Here is a 27,199-nt window from a genome sequence, read left to right as displayed (position 1 = left end):
CCCGAGGGCAGTGTGTCCCCCCCCCACGCGGCCCAGCCCTAGCACAGGTGCAGCTTCTGGTGCTGCGCCAGATGCGTTTTGTAGCGGAAGCCCTTGCCACAGCCCGCGCACTTGTGCGGCTTGTTGCCGGTGTGGATGCGGCGGTGGCGGATCAGGTGCGAGCTCTGGATGAAGCTCTTGCCGCACTCGATGCACGTGTAGGGCTTCTCGCCCGTGTGCGTGCGCTGGTGCTGCGTGAGCGTCGAGAAGTCGCTGAAGCGCTTCTCGCACTGGCCGCAGCGGAAGGGCTTCTCGCCCGTGTGCACGCGCAGGTGGTTCACCAGGTGCGAGTTGCGCCCGAAGCCCTTGCCGCACTCGCGGCACACGTAGGGCCGCTCGCCCGAGTGCGTGCGCTTGTGCGTGAAGAGGTGCGAGCTGACGCTGAAGGTCTCGCCGCACTCGGAGCACATGTAGGGCTTCTCGCCCGTGTGCACGCGCTGGTGCTTCACCAGGTCCGAGCGCCAGCTGAAGCGCTTGCCGCACTCGCCGCAGCCGTGCGGCTTCTCGCCCGTGTGGATGCGCTGGTGGTTGGCCAGGTGCGAGCGGCGCACGAAGCCCTTGCCGCACTCGCCGCAGGCGAAGGGCCGCAGCGCCGCCGCCCCCGCGCCGCTGGCCGCCGCGTGCGCGCGCCGGTGGCTCAGCAGGTGCGAGCTGAGGCTGAAGGCCTCGCCACACTCGGGGCACGGGTAGGGCTTCTCGCCCGTGTGCAGGCGCCGGTGCTTGAGCAGGTCGGCGCGCCAGCTGAAGCTCTTGCCGCAGTCGGCGCACAGGTTGGGCCGCTCGCCCGTGTGCAGGCGCAGGTGGTTGGTCAGGTAGGTGTTGCGGCTGAAGCCCTTGCCGCATTCCCCGCAGCGGAAAGGCTTCTCGCGCGGGGGCCGGGCCAACGCGGGCCCCGCCCCGAAGCCCCCCGCCACGCCCACGCCCACCATCCCCACCATGGCTCCGCACTCGCCCGCGAAGCCGAAGGGCTCCAGGCTGGCGGCGGCCGCGGCCTCCGCCAGGCGGTGGATGCGCTGGTGCTGCAGGAAGGCGGCGCCCGGGCTGAAGCTCTCCCCGCAGTCGGGGCAGATGGTGGGTGCGTCCATGATGCTGGCCATCAGGCTGTCGAGCTCCCCGAGGTCCATGGCCATGGGGTGATGGAGCCGGCGGAAGCGGCGGTGGGCCGGCTTGTCGCTCCGGTGCCGACTGCCCAGGGAGAGGTGCCGCCTCCAGGGAAGCATGGGAGGGGGCGGCTGCTCCTCTTCGTCGAGCCGGTTCTCCCCAGCGCTCTCCTCTTCCTCCTCCTCCTCTTCCTGGGGGCTCCGGGAAATGCTGTCGGACTCAGACAGTCCCGGGAACATCGCCATCTCAGCTACACCAGATTGGTAATCATCTTCGCGGAGAGCAGCCCCTTCTTCCTCACTCAGCAGCCCCTCTGCAACAGAGAAGGTGGCACAGGGGTGACTATACTTGGCGCTCAAAAGGTAAACCCAGAAAAAGCCAGTCTCAATAAGAGTGCGGGCCATGGAGTAATTCCCTCCCCCAGATACTCTCAACCTCTCTCTCCAAGGCCCCCACGACTCCAGCCTCCTTCCCACCTGGTGCCTCCTGGGGAAGACCTACAGGAGAGTGTGCTCTGAAACCCAGGCAAACAAAGCTCACTCACCCGCCCCCTTGGCTGGCCAGTTCTAGCAACTGTCTCTGGGGCCCAGGCCCCACCCATTGTACCTGAGGCTCTGCTCAGCAGAGCCATCTGAAGGCCTGACAGTCTGCTTGAAATTGGCCAGGTGGGACTCTGTGGGGTCTCGGAAGAGATTAGCTCACTCTCACAGCTCCCAATGCCTTTCAAGGATCTGGCCTCAAAAGACAAGGCCACTCCAGCCAACCGCAGGAAAAGATCACCTGTCCTAACCAGGTAATGGGCTGATTTTTAAAATATAACTTGTTGAGGGTGGGACAACAAACCAAACACACCCCAGCTTAAGGGCTTTACTATGTAAGCCAGGCAGGAGGAGTGAGCACAGGACCTGGAGGTGGTGATCCCGGCTTAGAGACTTCCAGAACACACAACTGTCTCTGGCTGCTTACCTCCAAGCAGAGGGCACTCCAGAGAGTTACTGAGATAGGAAACACTAGGTGTTGTGCACACTGCAGGGGAGAGCAGCAGGAAGTCTGGAATGTGGCACAGGGGAGGGGATGTAACCTCATTAGTCTTGACCGTAGGGATTTCCATTCATTTCTGTCCCCAAGCCATGCACAGAGCAGTATAAAGCAACGAGCGCCCAGAGATGGGACTGAGGAGGTGGACGGAGGCGGAGGTCCAGCACTCCCTCTTTCCAGGTCAGGAACAGCAAGGGATTTAGCAGAGGGCTTGAGCACTTTGGGCATTAGCCACATAAACCTGGGCAGGTCACTTACCACTGAGTTTCCTTATCTGCAAACAAAGACGATGGTGACTGTAACTGCAAACATCTGCATACTTTGTTAGCACAGGGCTGCGCTAAGCAGGTCATCGGAACTCCCCCCAACAACCTGATGAGGTAGGTTCTGATAGCTGTGTTCCCTCTGGTGTTAATTTCTAGCAGTGTTCTGTACGCCGTAAAGTGCTGCGCCAGTGAAGTTACCCTCTTCATCCACATCTACCAGAACAGCCCACCTCAGACTGGACTGAAGAAAAGGATGTTCCTCAGGCTTAAGGTCGTACAGAATCCATGTAATGGTCTCCACTAGAGGCTCTCCCACAAAGAATGCTGTGGCTGGTTCTAACTCTAGAGGCGCGAGAAAGAACTGTGAGGGGGGCAACTTCCACGGAAATGCCAGCTTTTCCTCACCTGGGCAGATGCCAGACACCAGATCCCTCTCCTCTGGGTCCCCTCCCAGAGCGTCATCATGTGGGTTGGAGCCCAGATCCTGCTCTGGGGGGCCTTCTCTCTTGTCTGCGTCCTGTGGCTTGGAGCCCATTCCTCTTTCTTCTGGGTCCCGTTCCCTGTCTTCAGAGTTCTCAAAATCAGAGCCCATCCCTTGGTCTGCTGAGTCCCGGGCTTCACACACACCCTGTTTATTTTCTTGTTCCATCCAGGAAGAACAGCACAAGGGAGGTGACCGGGGACCCCTGTTCCAGACAAAACACAGATAAAGGTCAGGTCAGTCTGGCCTCACCCCCTCACTGTATCTGGCTTTGGATTCCATGAAAATCAGTGGCTCGGTCCAAGAAAATGTGTAGAGTTCCAAGCCCCAGATGACAAATCTCTGCTTCACCTCACATTTTAAGATGCACAGAACCAAGCACAAAAGAGGCTAGTCTGGGTGGCACGGGAACAGTGCCCCCATGCCAGCTCTCACTGGACTGGATACAGTTTCATCTCCTTCCATCTCTGAAGTGGATTCGTCTATTAACGTGGCTTTTTAGCCTTAACAGCGGCTGTTTCCGTTTTTCGGCTAAGAAAACGTAAAGCTCAAAAAGAAGGACCCCAGCAGCCTTAGACCAACTTGTAAGCAGTAAGGTGGGGATTAAACCAGTGAGGACCTGCTGCTTTCCCGCACGCAGTGAGTCAAGAGAATTCAAGCTCTAGCCGGGCCGCTGCGGGGTGGAAGAGGATGTAGGGACCCTCTGTGTTAGAAGCCATCTCTATAGCCTCATTACATATTTTGCCTTATTAGATCCTTTCATTGTAGGGAGCCCCGAACAGGAACGTGACCCTCACGTAACTGGTAACCCCATCTACAGCACAGGCCAACGTGTGAATTGTAGGAAGAAAATGACATCAGGTTCCTAAACCTTTTGTGGATGTCAGGTTTACATGTAAAGGCCCCTTGCCAAGATGGAGCAGTTGAGCCAAAAATAATCGACTTCTGCCATCCATCACTCTTTCGGCTTAGCTCAAGGCAGCAAAGCAGATTATCGGTCAAGGATCTTGAACTGAGACTTTGAAGTGTCCAGCGCTGTCTGGCTCAGCAGCCCCCAAACAGGACTTACACGAATGCGGCTGAGCAAGATGCTCTTTCCTTGGCTGGGAGCTCTTCCTGCCTCTGTTGAGAGGACCTTCCCCAAGGCAGCCCTGGCTCTGCACTCTTGCCAGCCTTACTCCAGGGCCCAAGGCAAGTCAGTTGGCCTCTGCTTGTCTCAGTATCCTCATCAGTAGTGCAAGCAGGACAATGCTACTTAACCTTTCTCCCAGGGAGGACGTCAGAAGGAGACGTTAAGATGGGCTTTGGAGGGGCGCCTGGGTGGCTCAGTCGTTAAGCGTCTGCCTTTGGCTCAGGTCATGATCCCAGGGTCCTGGGATCAAGCCCCACATCGGGCTCCCTGCTCGGCGGGGAGCCTGCTTCTCGCACTCCCACTCCTCCTGCTTGTGTTCCCTCTCTCGCTATGTCTCTATCTGTCAAATAAATAAAATCCTTTAAAAAAAAAAAAAAAAAAAAAAAGATGGGCTTTGGAAAACACTGTAGAGAGGAATTGATACTTGGAGCTTTACAAATGTGGAATACACAGGTCATTTCTCTTTCCAACATGGAATACACATTATTTCTCTTTTTCAGTCCTGATGCCATCCCAGCACACCTCAGACATATTGGCACCACCATAATTTTGGCAGACTCATTGCCCTATCTAGCATATTCTACCCTTTCTCGGAGATGAGGATGTACTCCCTAGATTAGAGTGAAAAATCAAGCCTGTCCCTTAAACATCATCAGAAAACGGCCGTGTCTGAGGCTGTTCGGGCAACGGTGTCCTGGAATGTAGCTGAGTTTCTTTAGAAGATACACAGTTTAAAATGACAGGTTCCAAACACTCAGGATTAGGCTCTAGGAGAAAATCTCATTAAAGCCATAATCTTTTTAAGAGGAATATTACACAAGAGACTATTGACCCTAAATCACTTCCACCCATAACTCTCTTTGCCTTCTGGAGCTCAGACTCTATAACAAGTACATCATTTGACTCTGCATATATAACACACCCCTAGGGCTAGAGGTGGAGAGGTAAGAGTAGGATTTTCAAACTTGTGACCTATTGGTTTGCTAGTGGCTAAAAGCAGAGAAGGGGCGGGGGACCTAATCCCAGACCAGCAAGTAGAATTCGACATCAATGAAATCATAAAATAAGCATGTCACCAGAAACTCATAAAACTAAAATGGCAGGGTCTGGTGCCTGGGATGGCACAGAAGTTGCCCGCAGCTCTCCACCCAGAAGGGTGGGCGTTAGGGGTCCACCCTGGAAAGCAGAGCAGCTTAGGGTTTCTCCTCTAACCCCTTTTTAAAAAGGACACCATACCTTCTTAGTACCTCAGGCACAGCAAAAAACAGAACAAGAGTACTTTCTGATTTGTGATTTCTCAGGAACCAAGAGATAATTCATACCAGAGATATTAAACGAAGAAACATAGCTTTTATAGATTTAAGGGGGAAGAAGGAAAAGATGCAGAGGCTGAGATCCCCAGTTGGGGATCCCCAGCTGAGATCCCCTAAACATCCCCAGTTGGAAGGACCCCAGAGGCTGAGATCCCCAGCTGAGATCCCCTGGAAATCTGCATGGTCCACAATATGGATTCAGTTCCATTCACGCTATCCCATTATGAGGTTCCAGGCAGCTACTAAGTAATAGAGAAGACTGTTCAGAAGTAAGGAAAGGCAGTCATGATATATCGTTAGATGAAAACTAGTTGTGTTTTTTTAAAATCTCATTTTATTAATTAGTATATGCATACTATATAATATACATACACACACACACACATATATATTTACACATGTATATACAGATTCAGAGAGGAAAATCAACATTATTGAGGTGTTAATCAAACATCTCGGTCACTTCTAAGGGTTTTGCACCATTTAATCTAAACAACTCAATGATGCAGGGTATAATTTTCAACTTCGGAGACACATGAAGAAACAGGCAAAGAAGTTGTGACTAGCTCAAGGTCATACAAATCACCGGGGACACAGCAGGGATTCAAACCCCTGCAGGATAGTTCCAGTGCCCATATTCTTAGCCAAAAGCTGGTGTGTTGCTTGGGATCACTTTTCCTTTTTGTGAACATCTGTATTTTCTATAATAAAGATGTACATTTTTTTATCAGTAAAAAAGCCAACTTTGTTTTTAATGTGATAAAATACACTGAAGGAAAAGCTACATTATTTTAGAAACAACAAGAAGACAAGGACAGAAATCGTGCTTATCTCAATCTATGGAAGACAATTTTCAGAAGCGTTATCTAAACACTGTGGTATAACTGAAGTGTCAGCCAGTAGATCTGTAAGCACATTTGGTTCCAACTCCTTTCCCATTCATTCTCAAAATAAAAACTAGCAACATGTTTTCTTGGGCAAGGCCAGGGCTGGATAATGAATGGGTGGCAGGGCACTGTGAGAGATTTGCGGCTATACCGACCTAGGTTCAAATCCTCTGCTCTGTCAGCTACTTTACCTTGTGCAAGTTCCTTAACCTTGCTCATCTTCAGATTCTGCATCGATAAAAACTCTACTGCTGCCTATGAGACTTGCTTATGTTCTATAGGGTCTGTAAAAGCAGCAGGCGTGGAGAGACACAATAAATGGCAGCTGTAATGTTACGAAGCTTAAGCGAACTTCTTGATTTAAAAAATTATGTATACACACACATACCCCTCCTCAGTTGAAGGTCACAGCTGTATTCACCAAGAATGGCCTTTGGCAAGTACATCACAGAGCTTCCTGTGGCCTCGCTACTAAAAGCTCTGTAACGAACAGCCCACCCTGTGGACACAAGAGCCCGCAAGAGGGCCTGTGGTGAGCGAGGGAGGTGCAGTTCCACAGTGGTTTGGAGATGTTGATATACATCCTGCATTCAGAAAGTACAAGCTGAATAAACCCGGACGCCGCCTGGAGGGGACACCCCCTGGCCACCCCCACAGAAGAGACAGAAGTTTGGGGGGGGGGGCAGAAAACCAAACAGGTACTGGTGAGGGCAGTCAGGAATGAATTCTGCATCTAGCTCTAATCATTGAACGAGCAGCCATGGGGAGGAGCCCCTGTTTTTGGCCAGCACAGCCACTGTGCTGTGTGACTTCGAGTATTTGCCCCCCCTGGGCTTGTGTTCCATGAGGAGGTTGGGTCTGAATGTACCCGAGTCCTCTTCTAGCTTGTCCTAGGACATGCAGGAGAGAGTTAATCCAAGGAAGCATCACTGTCAGGGCCATGAGACATTTTCATTTTTACTCAACTAGCACAGCAAAGCTATTAATGCCCCAAACGCCCCCCACCAACACCACAGCTTTCTCTGGGGTGCAGGACACTCCAGGGTGGGATCAGTCAGCTCTGCCAAGACTACTCAAAGCCTAGTTTCTAGAATTTGCAATATTTTCACATCCCCTCCCAACTCCATGCCCCCCAACTCCAAAAAGAGTCTTGCTCATTACCCTGGAAAGTCACTAGGAAGATGCTCAAGTGCCTTCTAGACAAATCCAACCCCACTGGAAAGATGAATCAGATCAATGTGAAGCTAAAGCCACAGAGTGGAAGTAAATGGGATAAAGTATGCTGGAAGGAGGTGTGGAGGGAAGGAAGAGAGGGAATTGAGGTGGGGGAAGAGGAAGTGAGCGCATTTTCCCAGTGGCCCCCTCTGGGGCTATGTGCAAAACCTAGCCCTTTTCCAGAAGCGGGAGCCCCACCACTTTACGGAGTCAACTGCACTTCCTGGGAGCAGGCTGGGGCAGACAAGCGCCCCTTTCCCTCACCTTCCTGAGAGACAAGGCACTGGCCATCGTTCTCCAGGGCATCTGGCACAGGACCCCACACGCGCATGCCACCTCTGGCCAGGGTGGGCGGAGTAGCATGAGGTGCCCCCCAGGCCCCTGCTGTGAGACGGTCTCCCCCCTGGGCCATGCAGCTCATCTGACTCTAATAATCCAGTAATTCCGGGAGGCAGACACGGGGGGCCACCCACCCAGTTCTACACATACAGAACACCGAGCCTCGGCAGATGAGCTCCCAGTATCGTGAGGATTCCGGCCAACATGTCCTGGCCCCTTGCCTTGGCATCGCTGCCCGGGAAGGGCACGCTGAGCCCGGGAAGCCGGAAGAGGGGTAGCGGAGCATGGCCCACCCGGGGCCCTGGGCAGGCGGAGGGGTCGGCCAGTGCGCAGACCTCCCCCTACAGGCTCCTGGCCAGGCCGGGTGGGGGAGTCATGTGCCACGGCCACTGCCAGGTGGCCGGGAGCCAGGCCGGCGGGGCTGTCATGTCAGGGGAAGGAAGCGGCCGGGCAGAGGGCCAGGAGCGGCTCCCACTCCGCCTCCTCCAGGCTGCAGCGCCTTTCCTGTCTCCCTGTCCTCTCAAGGATGCCTTCCTTACCTCAGCGCCGACAGGCCGGCCTCCCAGCCTCCCCCGCAGCCTCCAGCCTTCACTTCCCACGCCCCCTGCGCACCAGCCGCTCCCTGGGGAGGGTTTCCATAGCAGAGGCCCGGGCAGGGACGCCCGACTGGGGAGAACGCTGGAAAAACAATTTAAGTCTGCGGTTCAAAAGGCTGAACTCATGACCATAACTGGGGTCTAACCAGGGATTCCAGGGGGTTAATCATTGGTCAGGCCTCAGCACCAACTGAGTAAACAGTCAACCAGCACTAGGCTCTCTGGGGAGATGGCCATCAGGGTCCTGCGTCTTCACGGTGAGCCTGTGGCTACAAAGAACCCCAAGGGCAAGGAAATCCACCTGACCATATTTGCCTGGATGCCTCCAGTGATCAAGCAGAGTGTGTCCACATCCAAAGGGGGCAGCTGACTTTCCCAGTCACACACCCAGATGGTCCAACCCAAAATGCCAACCCTCCCAAATGGCAGGCTACCACATGAGGTGAACGTTAATTTCCCACAGAAAGCCAAAAGATTACTGCAGCTAACTACTGAGTACTCACCAGACAGGAGAAGGTAAAATAATACGGTTTCCTCCTTGTGGTTACTGTTTTACCTGGAGGGGAAAGCCCAAGTTGAAAAAAGAGAAAGGCTCAAACCAAGGCAACAGAGAAATCAATTTACAATCCCATTGGCCAGAGCTAGTCTGAGACGCCTTCCAATCTCTTTGGTCGAGAATAGCTCAAATGTCCTTAGGGTCAGGCATTTCCTGTCTGTTGGTTGTGCTGGGGCCCCTCAGTTTGGCCGAGGGCCTCAGCTTGTCACAGCTGTCAAGCCTTCACCACCACTCTCCTCCCTCTGCAAGAAATAAGAATTCCTGCTATTCTGAGGCACATTCTGAGTGCCCTCAAAGTGAGACCATCCACCCTTCGAGGAGAAGGCATGAAAGCTACAGGTTCTCATGCAGGCAATTTACTCATCCATGCTTTACATGAAATGGTTAGAACGTCCTACCTGATGCACAGAGTATCCCCTCTATCCATGATTCTTTTCTTCACTGTGCTTGGCATTGTATCACCACCACACTACTGTATACATCCTCAGCTGCTTTTCTGATCTAGCACTCGGGCAGTCCTCAGAAGAACTGCTTCACATACCTCCTCAGTAGCTGGCTCAAATGTTCGACATTTGTTATTTCATGGAAACATCGAGTTGGAAATCCCTTAGCTCTAACTCCTTCTACAGACAGAAAAGTGAGGCTTGGAAAGGGAAAATGACCAGGTCAGGAACCAAAAGACAGCTTGCTAGAAGAGTTATGGCCAGAATCTCAATTTTCTGATGGCCTCTCCAGTGATCTTTCCATCCCTTTGATAGAAAGCACCACTTCAAAAACAGCCAGCTAGATAAATCCAGGGCATATACCGACTTGCTTTTTTTTCCCCCCACACCATTTGTCAGCATTCTCCAGAGAAACAAAACCAACAGGATGTGCATACAGGGAGTTACTATAAGGGACTGGCCCATGTGATTATAGAGACTGACAAGTCCAAAATCTACAGGGTGGGCCAGCAGGCTGGAGATCCAGAAAAGCTGATACTACAGTTCTAGTCCAAAGGACTGTCTGCTGGAGAATTCCTCCTTACTTAGGGAAATCAGTCTTCTTGTTCTAGTCAGGCCTTCAACTGACTGGATGAGGCCCACCCATATTATGGAGAGCAATCTGCTTTACTCAAAACCTACCAATTTAAATGTTAATCTCACCCCAAAACTCTGTCGCAGAAACACCCAGAATGTTAAATCAAGTATCTGTGCACCTATTGGCTCAGCCAAGTTGATGCATACAATTAATCATTACACACAATAAAAAAAAAGTCTACAATAATCCCATAAGTCAAAACCTACTCATTAAAAACATCTTCCTTTTTATAAAAACCATTCCTATATATGGATAGTTGAACAGGGTGTGTCTGTCCTGTACAGGACGACAGGGAAGAATCACAATTAATCGTACCTGAAGAGCTACATAGATACATCTATGGGTACAGGCACACGCTCCCACTGCAGAGACAGACACAGTTTAACAATCTGTTTCACTGAAGGACAAAAGACAAAGCCGACTTAGAATGCACAGCAGGTGTATGTGGGATACGGAAGTTAACAAACAGCTTTCTTCTGGAGAGTTGATGCTGGAATCCTTGTTAAGGTTACCAGATGGGGCCAGGGGACCTCAGGAAGTCTTTTCCACCCCAGATGATTCCGTGATCATATTTCCACTGGAATGAACAGTCCTCAAGAGGATGCTCACCACAACAGAGAGAGAGGAGCGTTGGGACCAAAGGGTTTGATGCATACATTCAATCACCCCAGTTCCCCTCTACAAATTCAACAGGCAAACTGCTCTTCCATTTCTCTGCCCAAAATAACTGTTTGGTGGTGTTGATGAAGAATGGCTGGCGTTCTAGCCCAGTTCATTTCAGCAGTGGGTAAGTGACACCCCTCCGTGCAATCTGCCAAGGTGTCTTCGAACAAAGAGAGAGCAGGAATAAAAATGTAGAGACATCTCCTGATGCTTCCATTTCCCTGCCTAATTAAATTGTAAACTCTAGAGCTAGGCTGTTTTCAACAAAAAGTGAAACATTTATATACATTGAAAACCACCTTTTTAACAAGTACGTACTTGTGTTACTCTTATTTCCTTAAAAATAACATTATCAGCAAAACCCAGATCATAGGAACTATAGGAGAACTACAGGAGACACATCAACGATGAGAAAATTAGCAAGAACGATAAAGAGAAAGGAAGGAAACCTGTATGTCAAAAAAACTGGAGATATATCCACCAACATCAGTGCATAGACCTTATTTAAATCCCAGTTCAATGGAAGTACAAAAACAAATTATAAGACAGGCAGGAAACTGCCAATGCTGATTAGATATTTGATAGTAAGAAACTTGTTCATTTTTTAAGGTGTTGGTGTTGGGAATAAATTTACAAAGGTAAAGGTATACACAATGAAATATTTACAGGGGGAAATGGTATGTCTGGAATTTGCTTCATTTGAAATGAAATGTCTGGAATTCCAGGACAAAGGGGAGTGAGCAGGGATACAGATGAAACAAGATGGCCATCCACTGATCACTGGTGAAGCTGAAACCTACTTTCGTGTTTGCTAGAAAAGTTATTAATAAAAAGTTTTAAAATAGAAAATATACACTTCTGTTTCTGAAATTGAAGGTTGATTAGATTCATTTAAATTCTGAACAGACTGTAATCAACGGTCAGTGACTTCCACAAAAGAACGAACTTGCTTTTACGAAGTATGCCAAATCAGGATTGATTACAATGCTCAATACTGAGCAGAGCCCGTGAGACCTGGGGGCAGAGGCAGTGGGGTAAAGATGCTTTTGAGACTTTTTTTTTCTTTTTATGAGATAGAAGAATAGCTGTTAGATGCAAAATAGAATCAGGAAACGGTTTCCATTTTCATCTACTTTTACATTTCCAAAGAACTCAGAAGAGGATCTTGCCACAGCCGGTGCTTATTTATTTCCACCATTAACTCAGCAACTTGATACCGAAGACCAAGGGGGAAATAAACCTGGCTACGAGTCTGCGAGAGGAATGCTTTTTCCCTGGGAAAGTCAAAGCGACGAAATGATGTGAGTGAGTATCCAACAGACTGAGTACACCGATAATTGGTCATCCTCAGAATGATCTTCTAAGGGCATGAAAAATGTTAAGGTGTGTGTCAGTGAAAAGGGAACTAATACACGAACTAGTGATGTATGAAAATGTGATCTCCATGAGATGAACTCAGGCAGGGACAGAATTACTTTACTGGCCCAAACTGAGAACTTTTAAATTTAGATAGTGTCCTTCTCAGAGAAATGCCATCCCAAATTTACTCACACCACGTTGCAAAGAGAACAGCGAGAAGGTATCATGTTCCCACTTTAGGCTGGAAACCAGAAGCTCACAGTTCTCATCCGTTTTAGCGAAGGGTTCGCGGAACTTGTCTCGGGTCACAGCTTTCCCCCAGGAAGTGGCATGCTTGTCAAGGAGACTGTGGTGTCCAGGGCTCATTCACGGCTCCAATACCATAGTTCCCAAGCCATTCATGAGGCTCAGGCCCTTCGAGTTCCTTAGGTCCCCTCTACCTCCAGCTCCTAGCATTTCCTGGAGAGAGCAGCAGTCCTGTACAAGCTTGGAAATAGAATAATGGTATTTTTCTTGCACGTGGGTTCTTAGCCTGAGGGCCTTCAGAGTCCATGAACTCTCTGAAACCTTTTCTGAAGGTGTCGGCAGCAACTTTCTTCTGATGAGAAGACCCATAGCTTTCTTTCCCTTGGACTCTGAAAGGATTCACGGCGTACAAACAAAACAAAAACCCGGCAATAAACATTGCTACACAGGACTCACGATACATTCCCTAGCATACTATTTCAGAAATCCACAGTGGTTTTGGGAAAGAGGGACAAAAGCCCACAGCACCACCTTATGCCACTAAATCTTTTGGTGGATTGGTGGAGAAGAGAAGATACTGACAGCAGACCCAAAATCAGGTGGTAGCAGAGACAAAAATGTCAGTTAATTTCAAATAGGGGCTACAGCAGAATGAGGGGTGCAGCAAGAGGGCAACCTGCCTGATTGGTTTGCTGGTCTCGTCCGGCACCCTATTTTACAGATGCATCAGGCAACAGAGTCTCAGAAAGGTTAAGTGAATTACCCATGAATGTACCAGTTAAGGGCAGACTCAAGCTTAAATTACTGACATCGCAACTTTTGTTCCAAATCCCCTTTCTATTCAACCCCACGCAGCCTATGGTGCTTGGCTGAAACTCTGACGCTGATGATTTGCCACCGCCCCCCCATCATTACCTCACCTGCTTTTCACTTCCTAATCACTTGTGTTACAGGGCAGGTGCACTAAGAGGGCCTTAAGTAGCTCTTCAAGCCTCTAACACACTGCTTCTCTGGGATGTAGCTAATTTATACAAGTTTGACCCTGGGTTTATGGCTCCCATCAGCTGCTTACTTGGGCAGTGAGTCAAAGCACATTAATCAAGCCATTACCTACCCAGGACACAAAATGCTTTGTTAGCTAATCCTCCTTTTCTCAAAGGAAAAAGAACTAAAATCTGGCCAAAGTTGCCAACTCATTCCTAACAAATCATCAAAGTGTTCGCAAAGTCATCCAGCCTGCAAATATAACTTGGAAATACCCAGGTGAAAAAGGGGGATTCTGGGAGTATCAAAAAACTCCGCAATATCAGGAGCCCTGGTTCACACGTAATGGCAAGTAAAAAAGTCTACCCCCATACTTATCCAACATGACCCATTACTACAAAGACAGTTTCTCAGATTCACCCTCTTTTCTGTTACATCTTTTCACTCCTGCTGTGATAGCTCTGCATTCCCTGTGTGGGAGGCGATGCAGAAGCAGGCCAGGTGATGGGAGGCCAACCCCCAAGCTAAATTTTGCTGAAGAGACAATATCCACAGACAATGGACAATCTCACAATTTTTTGTTTTTGTTGTTGTTGTTGAAAAGGTCTTTAAAGGATCCCTCATTTTACCAATAAGGAAAATGAGGACTAGGGGAAAATCGGTGGCTTGTTTGAATTCACAAAGGTAGTGAGTTGGTGGCAGAATTGTGACTACCATCCAGGTTATATGATTCCTTGGAAGTTCAATCTCCCCTGCACGGAACTCTCCCAGCCAGCTCTGTCATATTTATGGGTTTAGTGCTCTGGATTTACTGATACAGCACTTCCTTGTTCTCTTCCAGACTCCTGCTAATTTTTTTTTCTATTTTAATTATCTTGCCTCTAAAAAAACCACAGAAAATGTTCTTCAAACTTATCTTCATGTGATGCTTAGAAATGGGTCTCTGATTTAACTTTTTCTTAGACAAAACAGACATCTTACTGGCTAGAATAAAGCAGTCATTTGAATGAGCTTTGACTTAATGGAGTGTTATGGTAAACAGTTAATGATTCCAAGTCCTTGGTACAGCATTTGAAAGAAAAGTCATCATGAGAGAGAGAGGGTTAGAGAAAAAAGAAAGCCCAGGAAGCATCAACCTGAAGAATTAGTATTGGTTATGCCATTTTAAAAGAATTTTAAAAGACATTTTTCTATCAAACTATGAAACTCTAAGAAGGGGCACTTTTTCCTCACATTATCATCTTTTAAATGCCCCAAACCAATGATCAAACTATACTACATTCCCTTCCGCAGTGCCATTTTTTGGCCAACAAGTTTCACAGGCTCCCGGGACATGGAGGGATCGGTGCCAGTGAGCCCTGATACACCGCTTCATCATCACCACACACATCGGTTTCCCAGTTAACGGTGGTGGCCTTCCCAGGTGTGAGCCACCTCAGCAGACAGGATTAATTGCTAACATTTCGAGAGTCAGGCTCACATCAGTACCGGCTCTAATTTTCAAACTTCCAAATCCAGAGGTCTCCTCTCCTCTGATCTTGCCATTGTTTAAATTAATAAAGGGAAACCTCACTAAAGTAGAGTCTGGAGGGTAGAAGGAGAGGCTCAAAGAGACAGCCCTGCTACTCAAGTCAATTAAAGGAAGCATTGTCAATTACAGACCCCAAGAGGGAAAGATGTACATTGCATTTCCTGCAAGAAATCAACTACCCTGCAACTCAGCCAATGAGAAAGGGTCACCAGCCTAGACTTGGACTTTTCTGCAGCTGACCTGCATTCAAAACAACCTCTGTCCACTTCCTTCTTCTTCTCCATCAAATAATGTTCCTCTCCTTTGTTTCTTGGACTTGCCTATGGTTTTGCCATAGCTTTCATGTCTCAAATTACAGTTCTCTACTTTTCCCAAATAAACCCATTTTGCTAGTAAAATAACTGACTTTCATTTTTAAGGTTAACACCATCAACACTGTAAAGTGCTTGGCATACATAACAGGGATTCGATAAATGACTGCAGAAATCCCGTTGAGACACTTTCCTTGGAAATTCTCTCCTTCCTGAGCATCCATGTTATTACACTGTCCCAGTCCTTCTCGTGATCACTTACCACTTTGTCTCCTCTTAACTCCTAAAACAAGTCAACCCCCAAGGTTCTTGTTTACATTTTCTTCTCTCTCACCTCTCAATCGCCCAGCCCGTCTCCCTAGTTTTAAATAAACACCTCTGTCCAGAGACCTCAGTAATTTGAACCTCTTGCCCCCAGCCCTGATATGCACTCCAGGTCCATGTTTCTAATGATGCACTAAGCATCACAACTGAGGAGCTTTAATACCCCTCCTTGTCCTGACGTGCTGTCCTGCATGTCACATGGGACACAGGACAGGAGGCATCAACAGACCTGGGTTCAAGTAGACGTTTGCCACTTATATGTCATTTGCCCCTAGGACAGTTACTTACCTCTCTGAGGCATAGTTTGCTCATCTATGCAATGAGAAAAACAAGTGACCTTCAACAGCCATTGTGAAGACTAAATGAGTTTCCATTTGTAAGGTAACCATTTGTAATTTCCAATTGTAATCTGACCTTCATCACACCAAAAAACAGTAGTCCTTTTCCCCAATCTTTATTACAAATCAGCTCCTCACAGTGCCCATTTCTGTTAATGCCTCTCTGTCCTTACTCGAGGAGAGGCTCAAAACCCTTAAGTCAGACCCTTCGTCACCCCTTTCAATCAAATCAATTGCCCGGTGCTTCCTTTTACTTCTTTCCTTTTTCTGTGGCCACTATCACCGCCATAGACACTCCCACCAGTTACAGGCACCTACACACCACTGCTGGATCCATCTTAAAACATAGTTGCCACTCCATTCATTCTCCTGCTCCGAAACCTCTAATTGACTCTGCCAGAGTCTTCAAAGAAGCACAAACTCCAAGTCAACAATGTAGCCCAAGACTCTCTTACCTCTCCCTGACCTCTCATCAGCCAACCCCAGGCAAAAGGGATTGCTTTATGCCCCCAGCAGAAGGTTCCTCCTCAGAGAGAACAGCATGATGCAGTCTCTCCTTTCCTTGAGGGAAGCAATACCTAGAGTGGTTAAAAGCTCAGATTCTGGAGCCACACCACTTGTACGAATCCAGCCTCTAGCTCTATAACCTTAAGCAAGTTGCTCAATCTCTTCGAGCCTTTGTTTTTCTCATCTACAAAATGGGTCACAACTGTATGTACTCTATAGGATTATTGTTAAGTGCTCAGAGAGGATTATTTTGTTTCACGTCGTATGACTCTTTAAGGTACTTTTCCTTATCTTATTCTATCTGATATTAGTTTTTAAAATATAACCAGAGTTACAATAATTTGTATCTCCCTCCCACCTACCAACGGCCAGAGCTCCTGTTGGGCACATAATGATTTACTCACTTTGGTTATCCCACACATAATGAGCCCTTAAATATTTCTTGAAATGGATAGAATTAGGTGTACTTATTTCTCTCCCTCAGTCTCAAAAGGAAGAACTAACAAGACCAGGAAACAGTGATCTGGCCAAGATCACATCAGGTAAGGCAGAGCCCTGGAAACAACCTAGCTCTCCTAACAGGATCCAGTAACCTGTCACCATCAAGAGCCAAGCATGCGTAATTATCCTGCTAAATAAGTAGACATGATAGAAAGTGGTGATTAACTTCAGAAGTCAGACAGGATGTTCTCGAAAAAGAATCCTGCATCCCTTGGCCCAATGCCAGCACCCCTTGTGTGCATCCAATTGTCTCGCAGGAGTCCTTCCCTCCACTCCAAGATTTTAACACTCAGTTCAGCTCTGCAAAGAACAGAGGTGGCACAGAGCTGTGTTCATGTTTATGGTGGGAAATGCCACTAGACTCTGCCAGTCTGACTGGACAGCTGCCTCTCTCTCACCCCTGGAGGAAAGACAGGACTAGAACTAACAAAAATTAAATGATGACTGAAAAAAGACGTAACAACTTCAGAAGTTGCTTGGTTGGGGAGGGGGTCTGTGGGGAGGCACAATAGGAAGCACAATCAAATATAGGAAAAATTGATATTTAACACTGAGAGTGTCTACTCAGACCAAAGCTTATTCTCTGGCAGTTTTCAAGAGTTTTGTGTGTTTGGGTTTGGTTTTCTTACTACTATAAGAAGGGCATGAATGTCTTGATTTCTCTTCTCACCTACATGCAATCATCAGCCTAGAAACCCCTTTTCCTAAGGGTCCAGAATTAAGCTAGGATACACACATAGGCTCTTGAAGGAGTTTGTAAAAAGGGTACATGCTCTACAGAAAGTAGGAGACCAGAAATATTCACCAAACTACCAATTCAATCAATACACACAGTACCTAGTAGAGAGTAAGAAAACAGGAATTAAAGAGTTCCTATAGCAACTGCCCCCAAGCTAGTCCAGGCTGAGGCCACAGTCTGGTAGAATTCAACTGACATTTACCTTATTTAAAAAAAAAAAAAAAAAAAAAAAAAAAAAAGTAGGGGAGCATTTCTTCAGGTTTGTTTCACACGTGATTTCTCATTTCTGGGGTAAGCTGGTTTTACATTAAAATAGATCTGGCACATGTACACTCACCAAAAAGAAAAAAACAGAGGAAAAGTTCATATATATATATATATATATATAAAAATATCAAGAGAATGAGAAGACAAAACCACAGACTGCGAGAGGATATTTGCAAAAGACACATCTGATATAGGACTGTTACCCAAAATATACTAAGAACCCTTAACACTTAACAATAAGAAAATGAACTACTTGATTTAAAAAGGGGCAATAGATCTAAACAGACAGCTCACCAAAGATCTATAGATGGCAAATAAGCCCTGTAAAGAGATGTTCAACAGGATATGTCATCAGGGATCTACACATTAAAACAACAATATACCACCACGCAGTTATCAGAATAGCAAAAAATTTAGAACACTGAGGACACCAAATGCTGGTGAGGATGCAGAGGAACAAGCACTCTCTCTTACTGCTGCTAAGAATGCAAAATGGGACAGCCACTTCGGAAGACAGATTGGCACTTTCTTACAAAACTAAGCATTTCATCCCATATAATCCAGTATTCTCACTCCTTGGTATTTATACAATATACAAGTTACATTTATATAACTCATATGTAAATGAGTTAAAAACTTATATCCACACATAAAAACCTGCACATGGAGGTTTACAGCAGCTTGATGCATAATCACCAAGACTTGGAAGCAACCAAGATGTCCTTCAACAGATCCATGGACAAACTGCCGTACCTCCAGAAAACAGAATATTGTTCAGAGCTAATAAGAAATGAGCTATCAATGGGGCGCCTGGGTGGCTCAGTCGTTAAGCGTCTGCCTTCGGCTCAGGTCATGATCCCAGGGTCCTGGGATCGAGCCCCACATCAGGCTCCCTGCTCCGCGGGAGGCCTGCTTCTCTCCCTCTCCCACTCACCCTGCTTGTGTTCCCTCTCTCGCTGTGTCTCTCTCTCTCAAATAAATAAATAAAAATCTTAAAAAAATTAAAAAAAAAAAAAAAAAAAGAAATGAGCTATCAAGTCAGGACAAACCATGGGGGGAACCTTAAATGTCTATTACTAAGTGAAAGAAGCCAATCTGAAAAGGTTACATACTCTATGATTCCAACTATATGACCTTCTGGAAAAGGCAAACTACGGAGATGGTAAAAAGAACAGTGTTTGCCAGGAGTTAGAGGGGAGAGAAGGATGCTTTAGGGCAGTGTAACTACTCTGCTTGATACTAGGATGTCATTATACATTAATCAATACTCCTGGAATGTACAACCCCAAGATACACTGTGGACGTTGGGTGATGATGCGTCAGTACAGGGTCATGGATTTTAACACACCACTCTGGGATGGGAGGTTCATAAAGGGGAAGGCTGTGCATTTGTAGGGGCAGGGGCCACACTGGAACTCTCTGTACTTTGTGCCCAACCTTGCTGTGAACCTAAAACTGATCTAAAAATAAGGCTACCTTTTACAAAATTATATCTATTTCTCTGCCTTCAGAACATATAAGCATGCACCCTTTGCCACACCTCACTGTAGAAAATTGGCAATGCCAATTTTCATATTAGGAAAAAATCAAAATGAAATGTTTTAAAATATAACACATTCATTCACCTAACAAAGTTAACAAACATTTACCATGTGCTACCCATTATTCTGGGTTCTGCTCTTTGGAGGTTACATTCTAATGAAATAATCTTAAAAATGCACTGCTTTTTTTTTTTTTTTTAAGATTTTTAAAAATTTATTTGACAAAGAAAGAGCACAAGCAGGGGGAGGGATAGAGAGAGAGGGAGAAGTAGGCTTCCCGCTGAGCAGGGAGCCCGACACGGGGCTCGATCCCAGACCCTGGGATCATGACCTGAGCTGAAGGCAGACGCTTAACCCACTGAGCCACCCAGGTGTCCCAAAAATCCACTGCTCTTAAAAACCACCTACTGCTACCAGAAATCACTGTCAATACCTGCCTGAGAGATTATCAAAAAAAGAGAGAAAAGACTAGGAAATACACAAAGGTTCCTAGGTATGTTGGGAGGGAAAAGTCAACAAATGGCAATGTGTTCTTCCAATAGTGCACCACCTGAGTGTTATCAAGCATTGAAGGTGTGCTAACCACTTGAATATGCACAGCACTGAGATAAAAAGGGACACATTTCTTATTAATAAAACCCAGGAAGAATGGCTCCTGTTTTCTAACTTAACGATAAGATCCTAATGAAGTTCTCTGAAGACAATACATATCTAAAATACCTCTCTGAATACAAGTAGGCCCTTTCCCCCAACTACACATATTTTAGCAAATTAAACCTGCACATATAGGGCTATATAAGATGCACACTTTACCCTTCGCAGGAAGGGACACGAAGACTTGCACGTGGCCCTTCCACACACCTAGTTGGAACGCTGTTGCTAGCCTGTGGATACACAGTGAATGACTTGCTGAACAAATGTAGGAATCCCAAGAACTATCCTATTTGCCTTTAAAATGACTCATGTGCTTAATAACAACCCCATGTCACACTGTGTTTATAGTTTATAGGCTTCCAAAGTGCTGTGTAGCCTTAAGGTCACGGGAAAAGGTGGCAGTCAGCCTGGGGAGATGGATTCAATCTTGTGGTGGCTAAAAGCCTTTTCCACCCGAAGAGGAGAGGCCGCTAACCATTTTACCATCCCCATTAATACATGATGCAATAAAGCCCAAATCCATACGCCACCCAAGTGATGCTACTCTCCCAGAGGTAAAAATGGGATGAACTCTCTCCCTTCCTCACCCTAGCCTTACCTCCTGCCTCCCCCAACCATATCTGTAGAAGCAGGGCAACTTCTGATCTTCTCAGATGTGCAACAGAAGGCCCTTCCTACAAGATTATGGTAGAGGTGGGCATGACATCAAGGGAGAAAGCACTGAAGCCAAGGCCCCACCCATACTACCCAATATCAATAAAACTGTTAGTCAAGCTCAAGCTCAAGCTCGTGAAACTCAGCAACACACAGGTCTGCTCTGGCGTATTTCCAGAAGGTGTTTTTTTTTTTTTTTTAATTTTTAAATTGGGCATGGAGTCCAACATGCGGCTTGAACTCACGACCCTGAGATCAAGACCTGAGCTGAGAGACCTGAGCTGAGATCAAGAGTTGGATGCTTAACTGACTGAGCCACCCAGGTGCCCAGAAGGTGCTTATTTCTTGTGGCAGTCACGTGAAAAGGATGAAAATTCACTAAGAAAATGATCCCTCTGACCTATCTCCCAAACTGTCAACATGCAAATGATGTTTCGTGTCTACATTTCTGCATTTTCAGTCATTACCAATTTATTGTCAACTCAACTCAGTTCCTGAAGGTCCACCGTACGCCAGGTTGTGTTCTGGACATACGGTCCCTGCCATGCACAGGGAATATGCAAATATTCCCACACAGTGTGGGGGCTTATTCCGGTTTGCTTTCATCAGGAAGACATTGAGCTCCAGGTATTTCAGACAATGCAAAAAAATTAGAGAGGCTGCATGTGACCTGGAGTGTCAGGAAAGGCGGCTTGGAAAGGGTAAGTCTTGGCCGGAAGGGAGGAACAGAAAGAATTCAGATAGGCTGGGAGAGAAAGGAAAAGGATTCCAGGCAAACAGTTGTGTGCTCAAAGGTCTTATTAGGGGTTCTGAACCTGAGCTTTCTAACTGACGCCCATGGGAGTTTAAGGGCACAAGAATAATGCATTCATGAAAAACCAGTGCCTCTCAGAATGAGATCCACTAGGATGAATTTAAAAACCCAACGGTGTTCCTGGTAGGAAATTTGGAAAGTGAGGGATCTCAGAGGAAGAAGGAAGAGAGACCTGGCAATTTTCTCCCAGGGTAAGCAAAGATCCACCCATTCTGAACAGGATTGGGAGTCAACAGACCCAAATTCCAGGCTATCTCTAGATCAGAATCTGGGACTTGAAGCAAGTTTCTTAACTTCCCTCTGAGCCCCCATTTCCTCAGTTTTTGAATGGAGATATTATATGTAAGTCATCAGATCAGGGCAATGTATGGAAATTACCCAGTTCAACAGTCGATACATAGATGTTCAATAAACTGTTAACTGTTGCTGTCATCACATAAAAAAGGAAGCATGAAAAGCTGTCCAGTTAGGGTTAAGTGAGGGACTCCAAGATGGCAGCATCTTTGCAGAAAATCTGAGAGTCTGCTCTGCCTTGCACTTTTATACACAACTAATTTTAATCTGGTAGATGGCTCGGGCGGCTCGGGCTATAAAAAAATCAAAGCAACATGACATGTCAGTGGCTTCACTGCAAAATACTAGGATGGCCTCTGCGGTGCTGCTTTCTAGAAAGCACATCTCACCTTCACAATTGAGAGGGAACAGTCACCTTCCTCAGTCCAGGAGCCAGGTGAGAAGTCACTAATCACCCACCTGGGATTAATCCATTCTAAACCCTGTCTATAAGAGTTTGGAAAACGTAGGCTGGCAAAGAACCTATTCAACAAACTTTAAACGAATGTCTTTGTACTAGACACTGTGATAGATCCTTTTAGGGCCTCTTAATCCAGGAGCACAAGGAAAAGCACCAGACAATCACACACCAGATGCTTTAGATTCACAATTGCAAGGAATCCTCACGGGTCTATGAGAAAGGCTTCATTCCTTTTTTTACAGAAAAGGAAAGAGATCAATTAAGACATATGCATTCTTTCACTCAATCCTCATTTACTCATGCATTTCAAATATCTGTTCTGCACTGCTAGGTATAAAGCACCAGGTAGAGAGAGCCATCGCCTTCAAGGGGTTTACAGTCTGAAGCGCATAAAATTAACATCTAGCTATCACAAGACCAACCAGAGACGTGAGTCATCCAAAGGATACAAAGCACCATGGGGATGAGATGAATTCTGACTGGGAGGTCTGGGGAAGACTTCCAGAAGGGTACTACATCAGCCGGGCTAGGATTTGCAGAAACTAATCAGAGGCAGTGCAGGGACGCCTAACAAGCATGGAATTCAACCTGGTGGAGACACACTGGTGGAGACTACCTGTGGCGTCTGGAAATGGGGAGCTGTTTGCTGCAAGAATGGGTAGGTATTCTGTGGTGCCCTGGATCCAATGGAGGACTGAGGTAGGTGGGCACAGAACTGTGAAGGGTTTTGCATGCCAAACAAAGGAGGTACTTATACTGAGTACAGTAACATTACATAGTGCTAAGAAACCTGTTCAGGACAGGGGGGGCAAAAAAAGAAGGAAAAGAAGTCGGATCTTAGATACAAAGAAAACCCCACACACCACTGGCATAGCTTCAGGCTCCAGACCTCTTAAAATGGCACTGCAGTTTTGGGGAGGGAGGGTTCCACTCTCCATGAGCAGGCAGTATCTTTCTTGTCTTAATTTATCATCAACTTTTGCCCTATCTCCTTCCCTTAACTGGATGCTAGAAATTAGGCAAACATGTAGATTCTGAGGAAACCCAAAGAGCTTTTCTTAGGGGGTGGGGGGAGGAAATGTGGTGCAACTCCCATCAGCCTTAGTCATACAACCTTCAGTGAGGTCAGCCCGACCACCTCACTCCAGCAGCATCAGCTGGTTTGCCTCAGTCTGATTTGTTTCCATTTACCTCCCTAATCCCAGTGGTTTTTGAAGGCCATCAATGTTCTCCTTTGTGTGTAACCTGAAGGGTGGCCTGACTTCCCATTTCTGACTTCGCTTCACTCTGGTGCCATCTTATTCTCTTTGGGGCCCAGCTGGAATTCTGACACCAAATTCTCCCCCAACAACAACCTCCACCACACACACACACACACACACACACACACCCCAAAATGTTCCAACTAGAAATCATCTTCCAAACTGACAGAACTCTTCTCCTTTTTTTGCCATCCTCACGCCCTCAGCCTGGACAACTGGGTTTCCCCCTCCCCCTACCCCATTCTTACCTTACCTTCAGATGCTTCATCTCTCCTACACAAATCAGTGTCAATAGTGTGTTTCTCCCTACAAACCATTTATACAAGGTGCAGGGCTCCGTGCCCTACCACATCCTCCTTACCATGAGCCTTGGATGCTCCTGCCTCACCACCCAAGTGCCATTTTTAAAGGTCCATCTGGCTCTTAAAATATATTCCACATTAACTAATATCCGTATGTTGGCTTGTTAAGAGAAGGCGGTGACCATCTGGGTACAGCATTTAAAAAAAAAAGAAAAAAGAGGTAGGGGAAAAAGGAGAAACAGAGGTCCAAGCGAGTTCAGATACAGCAGGAACACTTGGGCCGTGTTCAAAGTTGCCCACTCATCCATCACAGCTCCTCCAAGACTATTAACTTGCTAGCCATTATCTGACCGCCTTCACCACACCCTCAGTCCCCCAGGGAAGAGGATAAGGCCAGAGTGGATGTAGCGTATTCATGTCACCCCACAGGTAAAGGACAAATAGGTCCGCTATAAAGGCGGGGATACAACATGACCAAATTGAATCCAGCCTAGCGCTCACGTAGCAAGGGGTGGGTGATTCACTACTGGGGGGAGGGGGACACTTAGGAAAAAGGAAAATCGTGGAAAGTTCCCAGAGGAAGTGGTAACCCGATTCTCGAAGCCTGGCCAGAATGTACACTGGCCCTTAGGTACACTCAGCGCCCCTGTTGCCGCTGCCCACCCCCAACCTCTTACTCGCCCTCTCCTCCCAACACGCGCCTCACCCCATGCCTCCGCTCACAGCATTATCCTTGCGTGAACGGATCAGCTTTGCCCCGCTCGCTACCCATCCATCGGCATACATGGACATCTGGGGTTGGGAAGTCTACCAGAGCTAAACGGCCACCCTCCGGGGCGACGAGCTGCTGCCCATCTCCCCACCCACTCATCCTTATTGTGCCATTTGCCCAGTCGGATGGCAGCGCAAGCCGCTGATGTGAGTCGGCTAGAATGCAGCGGAGAGGGCAAAGGAAGAACACATTTCACAGGGACCCAAGATGACCCGCTGCCCCTCCTTGGAGTGCCCCACCCCCACCCCTCCAGCTTGGAGTCGGGGCTGGGGGAGCAGACAGACAAGGGGAGGGAAGCACACTCGGTCCCTGTCCGCAGCTGCACACAAAGCCTTTCACCTTCTCCTTGCCTTCCAAGCTCCTCCCTGGGCTTCGCTTTTCCGAGGGTCTCGGATGCCCCCTTCGGTGGTCGGCGGGACGGTCCCACCCGCTCTCGCCGCTCTGCCTCCTCCTCCCTCGCGTCTCAGTCGCCTCCTCCCCGCCCCTCGCCACAGACCCCGGAGGGAGCTCAGCCCCGGGCTCGGGGGCCACAAGAGCTCTCCACGCGCGCGGGGCCCCTGCGCCCCCGGGGAGCGGACAGCGGTCCAGCGTGCGCCGCACAACTTCGCCCAGCCGCTCCGCCACCCGCTCCCAGGCGCACAGCCCATCCCCGCAGCCGTCGGGTCGGGTCCCGAGCAACCCCAGCCCCAGGCGGTCGTGAGCCCAGCCGCAGCCACGCTCCTACCTGCGCGGCGGCGAGGAGCGAGGGCAGCGCGCGCCCCGGCCGGAGCCCCGCGCCGCGGCGCGTCTGCCCGTGTGCGGCGGCGACGGCGGCTGCAACGGCCGCGGGCTGGCTGGCAGACTGGCTGGCTGCCCGGCTGACTCCTCACTGGGGCTTCCTGTAGGGCTGGACAAAGGACATTTCCTGGGAGGAGCAGGGGAATGTTCCCAGCATGCCTCGATTTGTAGTTCCTGGGGACTTCCTGCCACCACGGCAGCGGGCGCCCGGCAGGCCGCCCCGGCCGGACCCGGACCCGCCACGCGAGGACACGCGCTCGCTCCTTCCCTCGGCGCTCCAGGGCTGGAAGCTGCGGGGGCGTCGCGCCCTGGGCCCCGCCCCGCGGCCCCAGCAGAGCGCGGCTCCGCGCGTCCCGGTCCGCGCTCCCGGGGAAAGCGGCCGCCCCCGCCAGCTGGTGACCTGCCGCTGAGCCGTCGCGGGGTGCGGGAGGACTCTGCGGTGGGAGCGGCCTTTTCTTCAGAGAGGGGGAAGTTTGGGGTGGGTTCGCTTTGAGTTGACTTGTTTTTTCAATAGATTTTCTTTTTCTTTTTACTTGTCTTTTTTAAACCGCCGGAATCCTGCTGGGGGCGGATTAAAGAACTTGACTGCTCACCAGGAATTCAGGTTCCTTAAGATCTTGGCGCTTCATCCTTAACACCATAAGAGCTGATTGTTTCCAGATCCTGACCCAGTGACATTGCTCTCTCGGATGTTGGCCTTGTCCCAGGCATCTTTTCAAGAAAAGTAATTAAATTAAGCGATTGAAAACAAATTACATGAATTAACTCCAAGACACGTAAAAAAAAAAAAAACCACAAGCCCTGTGCTGCTGACTTAGGAGCATGCTGGAATTTCTGCTTCTCTTTCTCTCGTTCACCTTTGGAATTCGGTTTCGTCGGCCCTACAAACAGACGCAATGGCCACTGTATGGCCTTCTGTATCGGGGGTTTAGGGACGGAGGGCACTGACTGTAAGAGAGAACTCCACTTCCAGCCCAGCCTATCAAGAGTCTTCAACATCCTCCACAAATTCCTGTCTAATTCTGGAACTGCATATCCAGGACCCTCATGGGAAAAATCAAGGAAGGGCCACATGGAGACTTAATGACGAAAAGCAGTGCTCTCTCCTAAGGAGGGTGATCAGAATGTAATGGACGGTGCTAGGAAAGGAAGAATTCCAGCCTGCTCCAAAATGTGTTTGAAAAGTAATCAGAGAGAAGATCATAATGACCCTGCCTAGCCACTTGGCCTCTCTCATTCCAAATGCACATGAATTAGAACAAATGCATGAGGGATTCAGTGTGCATTTAAGAAAAGTGCATCCACTTTGCTGCTGTAGTTCTTTCTCTCGAGATACTTAACCACAGGGATAAGATGGGCTGGATCCATTTAAGGTGTAGCAATGGTGAAAAGTGTGCAGATATGATTACCTATCTCCCCAAAGTTCTTGCTGTATGTCACCCTGTTGACTGTCCACCTTGTCCCAGGCATCTTTTCAAGAAAAGTAATTAAATTAAGCGATTGAAAACAAATTACATGAATTAACTCCAAGACACGTAAAAAAAAAAAAAACCACAAGCCCTGTGCTGCTGACTTAGGAGCATGCTGGAATTTCTGCTTCTCTTTCTCTCGTTCACCTTTGGAATTCGGTTTCGTCGGCCCTACAAACAGACGCAATGGCCACTGTATGGCCTTCTGTATCGGGGGTTAATTTTGCTGTGATCCTTGCATTTGCCAGACCCTACAAATTACTGCTTCCTAAGGGTTTGCAGTCTGGTAACATTCTAGTGAAACTGCCCCCTCCACCACCACCAAGAAAAAAAAAAAAAGATAATTGATAATCATTTGGCAAATCCAGCGACCTCTTGTAGCGTTCA

At 48.0% G+C, this 27,199-nt stretch overlaps 1 protein-coding gene across 1 annotated transcript; it reads right to left on the bottom strand.

The window, feature by feature from the left end:
* Nucleotides 1-25,403, bottom strand: ZNF697 (zinc finger protein 697). The gene is made up of 3 exons (XM_036090066.2): nt 25,291-25,403; nt 2,850-3,130; nt 1-1,453 (listed from the first exon to the last, which is right to left on the bottom strand). Exons 2-3 carry the CDS (start codon nt 3,091-3,093, stop codon nt 39-41), a joined length of 1,659 nt encoding a protein of 552 aa, XP_035945959.1. The 5' UTR covers nt 3,094-3,130; nt 25,291-25,403; the 3' UTR covers nt 1-38.
* Between the last annotated feature and the right edge of the window lie 1,796 nt (nt 25,404-27,199).

This window comes from Halichoerus grypus, chromosome 5 (genome assembly GCF_964656455.1).
Source record: "Halichoerus grypus chromosome 5, mHalGry1.hap1.1, whole genome shotgun sequence".
In the NCBI taxonomy this organism is placed as follows: domain Eukaryota; kingdom Metazoa; phylum Chordata; class Mammalia; order Carnivora; family Phocidae; genus Halichoerus; species Halichoerus grypus.
The sequence above is the reverse complement of the archived record's forward strand: the minus strand, read 5'-3'. Positions and strand labels throughout refer to the sequence as shown.

Excerpts from the sequence above, each read along its gene's own strand:
- ZNF697 (XM_036090066.2), bottom strand. The coding sequence starts at position 3,093 with ATGGAACAAGAAAATAAACAGGGTGTGTGTGAAGCCCGGGACTCAGCA. Across the intron at positions 1,454-2,849 it reads GGTGTCTGGCATCTGCCCAG|AGGGGCTGCTGAGTGAGGAA; the intron begins GTGAGGAAAAGC and ends TCTCTGTTGCAG.